This window comes from Helianthus annuus, chromosome 3, assembly GCF_002127325.2.
Source record: "Helianthus annuus cultivar XRQ/B chromosome 3, HanXRQr2.0-SUNRISE, whole genome shotgun sequence".
In the NCBI taxonomy this organism is placed as follows: Eukaryota; Viridiplantae; Streptophyta; class Magnoliopsida; order Asterales; family Asteraceae; genus Helianthus; species Helianthus annuus.
This window is the reverse complement of record NC_035435.2, coordinates 55,224,193-55,236,753: the sequence shown is the minus strand read 5'-3', so window position 1 is coordinate 55,236,753 and position 12,561 is coordinate 55,224,193. Positions and strand designations below refer to the sequence as shown.

Here is a 12,561-nt window from a genome sequence, read left to right as displayed (position 1 = left end):
CATATACAGGAACCCATATTCGTCCATTCAATCTCAACATTCCGTCCTTATCGTAGGACAACTGTTCTTCAGTCACTCCTAATTTTTCCTCAGGATAGTTAGCTTCCAACACAGCTTCCTTTTGTGCAGCTAACAACCTTTCATTCAAACTGTTCTTAATTTCAATGCTCTTGGCATTGATCCGTATCGGCTTCACTCTCTCCTTTCTACTTAAGGCATCAGCGACTACGTTTGCCTTTCCCGGATGGTATCTTATTTCACAGTCATAATCGTTCAGAGTTTCCATCCATCGTCGCTGTCTCATATTCAAATCCTTCTGATTGAACAAGTGCTGAAGGCTCTTGTGATCAGAGTAGATCACACATTTAGTCCCATACAGATAATGCCTCCAAAGCTTAAGTGCAAATACAACAGCACCCAATTCCAAGTCATGGGTGGTGTAATTCTTCTCGTGCACCTTTAGTTGACGTGAAGCATAGGCAATGACCTTACCTTTTTGCATTAACACACAACCCATTTCGGTGTGTGATGCATCACAGTACACCACAAATTCTTCCATACCTTCAGGTAAAGTCAGCACTGGAGCGTTAGTCAACTTTTGCTTCAAGATATCAAACGATTATTGCGGCTTAGATCCCCAGTTAAACTTAATATTCTTACGTGTTAATGAAGTTAAGGACGCAGCAATCCTTGAGAAATTTTCAATAAATCGCCTATAGTATCCAGCCAAACCTAGGAAACTACGGATCTCTGAAGGCGTCTTTGGCTCTTGCCAGTTCATAATAGCTTCTATCTTTGCGGGATCCACTTGAATTCCACGTTTACTCACAACATGTCCACGGAACTGAACTTCGTGAAGCCAAAATTCACACTTTGAAAACTTGGCATAGAGCTTCTCTTGATGGAGCAGCTTAACAATGCATCGAAGTTGCTTTTCGTGGTCAGCTTGGTTCTTCGAGTAGATGAGGATTTCATCGATGAAGACGATGATAAATTTATCCAGATAAGGCTTGCATACGCAATTCATGAGATCCATGAATGCGGCAGGTGCGTTAGTGAGCCCAAAAGGCATCACTAGGAACTCGTAATGACCATAACGAGTCCTAAACGCGGTCTTATGTACATCCTCCTCCTTGACCTTTAATTGATGATAGCCTGACCTGAGATCTATCTTGGAAAAGTAACTCGCTCCCTGTAGCTGGTCGAATAGATCGTCGATTCTAGGCAAAGGATATCTATTCTTGATAGTAACCTTGTTTAGCTCACGGTAATCAATGCATAGACGCATTGATCCATCCTTCTTCTTAACGAACAAAATCGGCGCTCCCCACGGAGATGAACTAGGTCTAATGAAACCTTTAGCTAGTAAATCATCTAGCTGTGTCCTTAATTCCTTCATCTCCGTTAGTGCTTATCTATATGGTGCTCTGGCCACTGGTGCAGTTCCGGGGATGATGTCAATCCTAAATTCCACTTGCCTATCTGGTGGCAAACCAGGTAGTTCTTCTGGAAAAATCTCGGGATATTCAGAAATGACTGGTATGTCTTCGATCCTGGGCTTCTTCTCATCAAAGGTTACTTGTGCCATATAAATGATGCAACCTTTACTCAGACATCTGGATGCCTTAAGCATAGTCACTTGCTCAGGCAATCCATGTTGAGTATCTCCCTGAATAGTGAGTGGCTCAGCAGATGGAGCCTTGATTACTACCTGCTTCTTGTTGCACACTATCTGCGCTTGGTTATGCGATAACCAATCCATACCTATTACTATATCAAAGCCTGCTAGCTTAATGGGTAACAAGGATAAAGGAAAAGAGTGGTTCCTAATGGATAGGACACATCCATCTAATACAGTCGAAACTGTTTCTATTGTTCCATCAGCTAATTCCACTTCATATTTCATACTTAGGGTTTTAACAGGTAACTTCAATAATTCACAGAACTTATTATCTACAAAGGACTTATCTGCCCCAGAATCAAATAATACCCTTGCGAAGACATCATTTATGAGAAAAGTACCTGTTATGACATTGTCATCCTGAATAGCTTCCTTCGCATCCATGCGGAAGACCCTTGCATTAGTCTTCTTTCCCTCCTCTGCTTTCTTTGCAAGTTTCGGGCAGTTGGGTCTAATATGCCCCTTCTCATTACAATTGAAGCATGTGGCATCCTTAAGTTTCTTACAGTCTATTGCCTTGTGATCTGGGGACTTACAGATTCCACACGCTTTTGGCTGGGATTGCGATCTTGACTCATGCCTGCATTTTCCAAAGTGGTGCTTCTTACAAACCTTGCACCGGGGTTTATCACTCGACTGATGATCACCCTTCTTAGATTCCGACCCTTTCTTCTGGTCGTTGTTTCCCTTACGCTTCTTGTCTGAGCGTCGCGAACCATCATCTTCGCGTTTCCTCTTCTCGGCATCCGAATTTCTCAGTGATCTCTGTCTCACTGCGTCCAGCGTGAGAGACAGAGATATGTCAGCTACTGATCTGAATGTTGTGGGCCGAGAGGCCTTGACGCTTGCTTTTATTTCTGGGGCCAGACCCCTAATAAAACGGGCTATCCTCTTTGGTTCAGGCGTCACAAGGTAAGGAACTAGCCTCGACAAGGTATTGAAACTTGTGAGATAGGCCTGGCAGTCCAGGTTCTTCATTACCAGAGATAGAAAGTCAGATTCTATCCTTTCAACCTCATGTTGAGGGCAGTAGTTTTCCTTAATTAGGGTAACGAATTGTTCCCAAGACATGTTGTACAGAGGTACCTTTCCGGTGGCTTGAATCTACGACTTCCACCATGCTAGGGCTTCACCCTTGAAAGATTGTGACACAAACTTCACAATATCTTTTTCAGCACAACCACTTATATCTACCACCGTGTCCATTTCATCTAACCACGTCATGCAATCCACCACCCCTTTCTCTCCAGTAAAATCTCGAGGCTTGCATGAGACGAAGTACTTATATGTGCACCCTTTGACATGAGGCTTGTCATCCAATACTAACCTTTTGGATGGGATGTTGTTTTCGTTAGAGAAATGTATGTCATCATCTTTCTTAGACTCATTTTTCTTAGACTTTGGTGGAGTAGGTGGTGGCTTGCTGTGACCTCCCGAATGAGTCTTGGATTTGATATGCGGTGTAGACAAGGTCCTACTATGGGTCCCACTGTACTCACTGTACTGCCTTTCTAAAGCCTTTGTAACCGCATCATCTACAAGCGCTTTCAGCTCTGCGCCAATTAACTGTATTTTTGCATTATCGTGATTCTCTAGCGGACGACTGTTCACTTCGTCCGACCCCGCCATGTAGCTTCAATTGCTACATATAGACAATAATAGGCAAGGTTTTATTTAGAAGCTAATACAGCATTTTATATTTTATTAACCATGGTTTTAAATAGCCATTGCTGGTTAATGTATTAATCAAGTATTTATTCAGGATCTTTATTATAATCCTATATTACAATTAAGAATTAACATATAACTTAAGTCACAAGGACAGTGTTAATTTATAACCCGGATTCTTACAGAATCAAGGTATTAGGGTCTGAACCACGATTCATTACCCTATTCTAGACAGTGAGTTGCAGACTTCTACTGTCTCTTAGTCCCAGAGGACATTAATTTATTACCCGTAGGCACTTCATCCCCAATGGATGGTTATTTAAATACGGGGAATTTTAAATTAACCCAATTTAAAGATGGCCTGTGTGATTTATACTGCATCACAATTTGCCTGATATGGTAACATACTTACAGATGTTAACAAAGTTTTGGAATCTTTTAGACAGCTTCTACCATCTTGGCCATGTCTGCGACGACACGTGGCTAGGTTTTACCCCTAAGATTCTCTTTTAATTTAACGCAAATCAATCCTAAGTTGAGACTTTAATTATGGATCTAAATCTAATTATGGAGGTACCATCTTGGCCTTGCCTTAAAATGACATATGGCTAGGTCTTGTCCCTTTTTAGATTTTGCCATTTAATAAATATGGTAGATCTTCTTTATTAGGAATGTTATTTTCATTTTTACTTTTTATTTTAAGTTTATGCATATAAATAATAAACAATTATGAAAATTTAAATTCAACCATTCCATTAATAAAGATTTAAACAGTACAACATTTGCCCTAAACGGGACTTCTACAAAATAATCATGCCCACGCAGGGGCGAAACACAAACAAACAAACAAACAAACTCACGCAGGGGTTAACTAAAAGACATGCCCACGCAGGGGCAGAATACTAAAAGACAAGCCCACGCAGGGGCTGAATATAGAAACAACAAGTCCACGCAGGGACTGATTACAACTAAACAAATAAATAACAAGGTCTTTAATGACCCCTTCTCTTGGACTTCCCCTTGAGCAAGTCTGACAGACCCTTAAAGAAGCCTTGGTTGCTTTCGCGGTCTTCACGTACCTCTTGCTCGACTCGGTTCAACCGGTCGAGAACCTCCTGCTGGCGCTCTGGCGGGATAAGCTGTGGCTACGGCGGCTGGTACAGAGGTTGAGGAGGTGGTGGACGCTGGTACCCATAAGTTGGGTAACCAGTGGTCCAAAGACCACCATAAGGTCCCTCTGGGTGACGTGCGTTGTAGTCCCATGCCTCCTGATATGGGTCCACATTTGCATAGTCGAACTGGGTATGAGCCGGCTGCTCAAAAGGGTTGTACGCCGCTGAGCCGGCGTAAGCAGGTATTGGGTTGTCAAAACCCAATGGAGGTGCCATAGGCACTGAGTTGACCTCTGGAATGGGGTTTGATGGACCCCCCATTTGTGGTTCTTCTTCTTCTTCCTGGAGTGGCGGATAATGACTGCCACTCGATGGTTGGGGAGTGCTGATGCGGACTCCCCCTCGCACGGACATCCGTGCGTTTGACCTCCTCTGCCTAGGTGGCTCTGGAGGCGGCTGCTGCTCCACTGGTGGTGGTGGTGGCGGAGTGACTGCCACGAAACGAGAATCCTGAGAAGGATCCTGTTGTTGTTGCTGCTGCTGCTGATACGGAGAGGAGTGGTGAGAGGGGGTAAAATACCAGTCAATGTTTCGGAACCTCTCATCGTAGCTGTCCGGACCGCGATAAGGCGATCCGTGAAATGAAGACCCATCTGAGATCTAGATGGGGTGGTTTGGTGTTCCGGATGCTGGTTCCACGGGGTCCGTGTCTTCATCCATATCGTCAGCATGGTCTCCTGATCCTCAGGTCCTAGTGGGTTGAATCCCACGGGTTCTGGAAAGACGTTGGCCGGGTTAAACCGGCTTTGAAAAAATGGGGTTGGGTCATCGAACGAATGGTGAGAATTGGACCTTTTCAATGGTATGAAAGAGGGTGGTTTATTATTGGGCTCATTCTCTGATTGGGGCCCAAACGAATGTTGGTACGAAGGTGAGGAACTGAGGGAGACTGACCGCCTCCCGGGTTCAACATAGAGTCTCCACAGCTCTTGTGGGCTCGTACTCATCATGATGGAAGGTGTTCGCCGGTGCGAAGGCCCGGCCTCATGATCGTGGCTTGTAGCTAGGCCCTTGCCTCTTCCTCTTAAAAATCTTGGTGGCATTGTCGACCTGCATACATGATTTAGATAACAACAACCAATATATAATAAAATAAAGACCAAATAAAACAAAACAGAGTTTGTCCTATGTTCTTTGGCTAGACTCGGAACTCGAGGAATGTGCATTTATTTAACTGAGATTAAACACAAAAGGCTAGTGTTTAATTCACTCAGCGTTGGCTCTGATACCAACTTGTCACACCCCTATTTTCCACGTGTCACCGGTGGGCCCGGTGGGGGTTCCGTGACGTAGTTGATATCGTCATAGTCAAACATACAATATATAAATGCACAGCGGAAGCAAGAAAGATTTATTTCAACTTTAATAATGTTGTAATATCCAAGTATCACAAAATAGTCGAAATAGATCCACAGGTGGATTCAAACAAAAAGGAGACTTTATTTCAACAGACTTCATGCATCCTAAGCTTGCGAGACTTCTATGGATGCTAAGGAGTGGCCAGCCTATTACGCGTTGTACCTGCACTTAGACTTTTTGGAAAATACGTCAGTTTACACTGGCAAATACAATTTAACTGACTCATTTTGAAAATGTTTGAAAATTAATTTAAATGCCCGAGGCACAAAACTTTTTATAACTTGGGATAATTATTTGCTTAATAATCTTGTAAAAGAATTACATATCTGTTATGCGTTCAGTTGCCCGGGTCGTGCCGGGTTAAAGATTAATAGACACACCACTTAATATAATTTCGCCGCGAGACTTCTCTCGACCGACGATTATACTTATTGAAATGCACTACGGGTGTACGCCTACACCCGTGTGCTAAGGTCGTGGCCATTCTTTGAATGATGCCAAGGATATCTGGGACATGGTCATTAAGCCCCCAAAGGCGTTAAACAAATAAAACAGCATTTTCAAACGAGTTAATTTGACAACACTTAACCACCGACCGGTTAAGGTCAATTCCCCGACCAAGCAGTATTTTATATACCGTACCCCAAGCCCGTATAGGGAAAATAAGTTAAACGTATTTACCTGAGCAAAGTATAAATCAAAATAGCGAGTGCACGTAGCTTTTACTGGGCTCCTAGATCTTGAAATTAAGGTTTTAATAACCTATTAGAATCCTAACGGGTCTTAAGCTTAGACCGGTTAGTTTTATATAAGGATTACGGTTTTAAACGCATGATAAAGCGAAAACCGTTTTAGAATGTGGTTTTGACCCAGCAAGCTTGCATGCTTGTTTAATATGGGTAACATAATCACATTCTGGATTTTGAGACCGAAAAGATATGGTTTGACCCGTTTCGGCTAAAATGGGTAAACTAGTTACATAAGCCTATCCGAACGCGTATAGTGCGTAACGAGTAACCATAAGAGTCAAATACAGTTTCTGAAGTTAATATACCTAAAATATGTTGTGATATCAGAGTGATACCTTCCATTATGCTCTAAATGGTTTTAAACCAAAACTACGCCTCATAAGGGCGTTTTGGTCATTTTATAAGGTGTAAAAAGGGTTAAAATAATAACCTGAGTTACAGGTCTGATTAAATTAGTAAATATACTTAATTTACTAAGTTATAACAGTAGGGTATCAAATCTATGTGAAATTTATTACCTTTAACCTTACTATGCACCGCAGGGGCATTTTGGTAATTTCACATGTGCCTAAAAGGTCAATTCTGGAATTCTGAGTTCAAAACATTTGCCTACTGTTTAAAATATAAAAATTCACTGACTACATCAGTAGGTTCAATCCCTTAAGCTTAATAAGGTTCTAGTGCACACTTATGCGTTAAAAACGCTTAAAAAGGCGATTTGGAGCCATTTCCGGGTTTTCTGTAAAAAGCTGATATTTTTAATATTCCAGAAGGCTCAAAATAATTTATTTATCATAACAAATCAGTAGAAATTGGTTTGAGGTCAAAAGGATTTGTAAAACTCATTTTATGGCTAAAAAGGGCAAAATCGGTATTAACCGGATTAATCTTAGAACACTAGGTTATGCCCAACCTAAAATTAAATAAAAATCTCCAAAAATCCCAAAATATTATTTTATAACAGTGGGTAAAAAGTTTGGTATAAAAATTTGGGTTTTGATAGGCTATATACAATTTACGCCATTTAATTAGTAAAGAAGCTCTTAATTACGCTATTGAGCATAACTCTTAATCTAGACCTCAAACTCACCTCAAATTTTGGGTGCAAGTTTATAAATCAGTAGCTAAGGTGCCTACCCTTTTATTTTTCCAAAAATCTCATTTTAAGGTCATTTGGGCATAATGGTCAACATATAAGCGATTAACGGAAACATGCATGTGAATAGGATATCTAATGGACCAAGTTGTATAATCTTAGAGAGTTATACTAACATGTAAATAGGTCCAAAAGAAGCTCTAAGGCAATCCTAATCTTGACTTAAACGGGTCAGAACTGAAAGTCAAAGCAGAAGTCAAACTTTGCGACTTTCGGTTCCAAACCGAGCTTAAACTGAAAATAGTCGAGTTGAACATGTTGGAATATGTTCTTACATTAATTACCAAGTTATTTTAATGATAATACAGGTTGCATGTATCCTACATTGCTAATTATGCATTAATTCGCAAATAACCTTTCTGTTGACTTTTTATGATGAACTTTGAGTCGACAATTAGCATAGTTAAAGTGGGAATCTGAAAATACCCTTTTAGGGGTTTGTTACCCACATAATTACCTACTTATAGGTATTTTTAATTCGGGATATTAGTGAGTAATTATTGACTAATCCTGAAGTCAAACCTTAATTACGACGGTTTGACTTTTAGCTAATTAACTAAGCTAAAACGAATTAAGAAGGGTTAAGGACACTTACAAGAGTTCTAATTGTGATTAGAGAGCCTAATGAGTCCTTGTTGCTGACCAGAGAGCTTCAGGAGTGCACTTGTGAACTCTTTGCAAATGAATGCCTAAAATGGTTACAACCTCTTGTTCTTATATAGTGAACTTTGATCAACAAGATCATGCCAAGGAGGTCTACAAGAGTTTCCAAATCAAGACAAGTGCCCCCCTATGCATGTAAAACCATTGGAGAGGCTCTGGTATAAGAAAACAAGCCATTAAAGTCGGTTACAGACCTGAACTGGCAGCTGTCCACGCTTTTCTGTCGCTGGCACCCTGACGCGGCCCGCATAAGCCTGTAAGGGGGGCTTACGCGGGTCGCCTGACCTGTCTGAACCAGCCAAACAAGTTTCATTCTTTGCATTTTTGGTCCCTGGTCCTTTGTAACGTGGTTTTAAGCTTCTAAATTGCTATTTCAGCCCTCTAACTTGATATTTAAGGGCCTTGGGACTTTTACTAACTTGGATAAGTCCTTGACTAACCTTGTAACCACTCATAAGGCCTTAGAATTCAATGTTGACGCTTTTAACCCCTCGAACACGAATTTGATCATAACTTTCTCATACGATAACGAAACTTTATGAAATTTTAACCACGTATTCTAGTGAGTATATTTTATTGTTACCAAGCTTCGGGTATGCCAAAAGGTCATTCAGAGGTATACTTTGCACATGTTGACACATTTAGCCCCTGTAGTTTGTAATTCCTCACTTTCTTTCATATTTAGCTTCGTATGATCCATGATTTATTCGTTTGAAGGTATAAACATTGTGTAGGGCTATTTTAGAATATATTTATCCATTTTTGACACTTTGGACCCTTATATTCTCATAGTTTCCCCGTTTGTCAACTTTAGTCCCTCCAAAGTATTCTTTCTCACGTTCAGAGCTTATGACACGTGTTTATACATTATTGGACATAAATTTTCAAGGTGTTACAGTTTTATATTCTTATAGCGTGGTATTATATAGAAAAACAACAAACATAACAATTTAAAACACAATTAAATGTTTTCTAGGCATGAAATCTGAAACACCATGCGAAGAATTAAAATAGTGTGTTTTAAATTAGAGTAAACTGCCATTTTGGTCCCTATTGTTTGGTCACTTTTGACACTTTAGTCCAAAACTCAAACTTTTTGCATCTGGGTCCCTGTGGTTTCAGTTTTATTGCCATTTTGGTCCAAAAATGAAATCAGGTCATATTTGTCTTATAAAATCCTGTTATTTTGTCATTTTCCGCAGGTGCAAAATGATCATTTCTTTTTTATAAATAAATATCATATTTTATAAGACAAATAGACCTGATTTGCCCCTGAGAAAAATGACAAAATTGAAGAATTTTATAGGACAAATATGACCTGGTTTCATTTTTGGACCAAAATGGCAATAAAACTGAAACCACAGGGACCCAGATGCAAAAAGTTTGAGTTTTGGACTAAAGTGGCAAAAGTGACCAAACCACAAGGACCAAAATAGTAGTTTACTCTTTAAATTAAATGCCTAGAATACACATGATTGTGTTTGATGTTTTTCTGTATTATATCATATCAAAGAATATAAAACACCATACCTTAAATTTAAAACGCCATGTTTACATAGACTTCTTACATTGTACTAAATATGTCCTTTTTACACTAACCTTACCCAGATATAATATATAATAACTTTGTAAATATACTTATTTTACAAATCAGTTTCTTGTTTCTTTTATGATATTATTTTTACATATTTAGAAAAAGAAAAAAAAAAATAAAAGACAATCCCTAACACTATCTCCAATGCACTCATTGGTGTGGCTTAGCGCCATCTCGTCATGTCAGCCATTTTAGCGCCTCGAGACGCCATTAGTTAAAGGGAAAAGCTGGTAGGGCTCATATGATATCAACCAATCAAATCTTTTCTCTTTAATTTTTTTTTTGTATTTTTTTTAATAGGGGGTTTTAAAGGGACTTTAAACTATTGATGCAAGTTAAAGGAAGGGGCTTTAAACCCCCTTATGTGACATGACACTGATGTACCGCTGATGTGGCATGATAAAACCATAGGTCCTTTATACCACACCCTCCAGCCTTACAAGTCCTTAGCATTGTGAGATTTTTTTCTTAGAAGCCCTTAGCATCTAAGCCCTTACACAAGGGCCTTGTTTTACTTGATTTTGTATGTGCGTGGGCCCAAAGTAAAAGAAAAAAAAATGTTTTATTTAAGTATTGTGTGTAGTTTGTAGGCAATGAAGTGGAAATTAAGAAGGATAAGAATATTTATAGGGTTGGAGATTAAATAAGGATTTTCAAGGATTTGAAAGGATGTGATGTGTCAGATGACGTGATAGCTAAGGACATCTAAGGACACACGTAGCAATGAAGATAGCCTAACGATTCTTTAATTTTGATGTCTTCCGAAAAAAAAAAGTAATAAAAATTTAACAAAAAGAATATCAAAAAAATCTACTGCATAGAATTATCACTAGATTTTTTTGTTTGTTAAATATCTAGTTTTTCCTTTGACCTGTTATAACACATTCATTCGAACAATAATATATTTTGTCATTGACAAAAATCATGGTACTCTTTAATTCCTCTTTCGCTTCCTCTATTCCAGAAACTACTAGAAGTCTTAGAACCCTCCTTTCCCCTTCTATTTCTTTCCAGAATCTACTTCTTTATCCCCATAAATCCGCCATTCAAACTCTACTTTCCTCATCATCCTGTTCTACAACAATTTGTTAATCCAAATTCTTCTATCTCGATCAAATTTCAGAAAAAGAAGATCATCAACCGATCGACAACAATCAAAATGGAATACAGTCTTTTGGGATTAGACTCTCCATTCCTCTGCAACCTCCACCACATCCTCGAAGCCACTGACGACAACACCACCGGAAACAAGTCAAACAACAGCGCTCCATCTCGCGCTTACGTCCGTGACGCCAGAGCAATGGCGGTAACTCCTGCTGACGTGAAGGAGTATCCAAACTCCTACGTGTTTATTGTGGACATGCCAGGGCTGAAGTCAGGGGATATAAAGGTGCAGGTGGAAGACGACAACGTTTTGGTGATAAGCGGAGAGAGGAACCGAGAGGAAGAGAAGGAAGGAGTCAAGTATGTGAGGATGGAGAGGAGGATTGGGAAGCTAATGAGGAAGTTTGCGTTGCCAGAGAATGCGAATACGGATAAGATATCGGCGATTTGTCAAGACGGAGTGCTTACCGTGACTGTGGAGAAGCTGCCTCCGCCCGAGCCCAAGAAGCCGAAGACGATTCAGGTCCAGGTGGCTTGAAGAATGCGTAATCAATCGGATGTTTGATATGTAGTTGAGTGGATGTTATGAATAATAGGGTTTGAAGAATGAGTTGCAGTTGATGTTTGGTTTGTTGTTTTGCTGTGTTTGTAGTAATAGTGAACATGTTTAGGAATTAAACTGGTATAGGGCAATACGCAATTTAAAAAAAAAAAAAAAAGCACAAAATAGAGTGAATGAATTGTTACAAAAATAAATAAATAAATATGTAACTCCGTTGTCGTCAGTTGGTTTGGGATTTTGTGGCTAGTTGGACCAGGTGTCCGAGGTTCATTATCTTTGGGATTAAGGACCTTTACGAAGCTTATAAACATGAAGTCGGTACTCGGAGATGGAAGATGACAGTCTATTCGGTTATCCAGATCGCGGTATAGTGCATATGGAAATGCCGTAACGACATGATATTTAATAACAAACAGCCTAATATCATTGGTGTGAAAGAACAAATATGACATTTGGGGTATATCTGAATCCGGAATCGAGCAAAGGCACAAGTGATTACATGGGAACAGTGGTGCGAATTCGATTTGTCGTGTATGAGTTTGTAATAACTGTAACGGTGGCCTTTGTGTTTTTTTTTTTTTTTTTTTTTTTTTTTTTTTTTTTTTTTTTTTTGTTTTGTATGATGGTGTGAACTAACGAGTTGTTAGTTCTATTGATGAATAAAATTTTGTTGACCGTTCAAAAAAAAGTTGGAGAATGTAGTATTCCGGTGGATGTGTTCGACACGTGACAGAGATTGGAATTGTTGTATGGAGGTTTGGTTGAACGCTCGTCTTAAAATCTCTTTGAACAATCTATTCGTGAGACCAGGCGATACGACTGAAAGTGAAACCCATGCTACGGTAAAAGCCCA

General features: G+C 39.6%; 1 protein-coding gene across 1 annotated transcript; it reads left to right on the top strand.

Annotated features, from left to right (window-relative positions):
• Positions 1-11,068: 11,068 nt before the first annotated feature.
• LOC110929397 (17.9 kDa class II heat shock protein-like) lies at positions 11,069-11,954 on the top strand. The gene has a single exon (XM_022172550.2). It carries the CDS (start codon positions 11,202-11,204, stop codon positions 11,682-11,684), a length of 483 nt encoding a protein of 160 aa, XP_022028242.1. The 5' UTR covers positions 11,069-11,201; the 3' UTR covers positions 11,685-11,954.
• Positions 11,955-12,561: the final 607 nt, after the last annotated feature.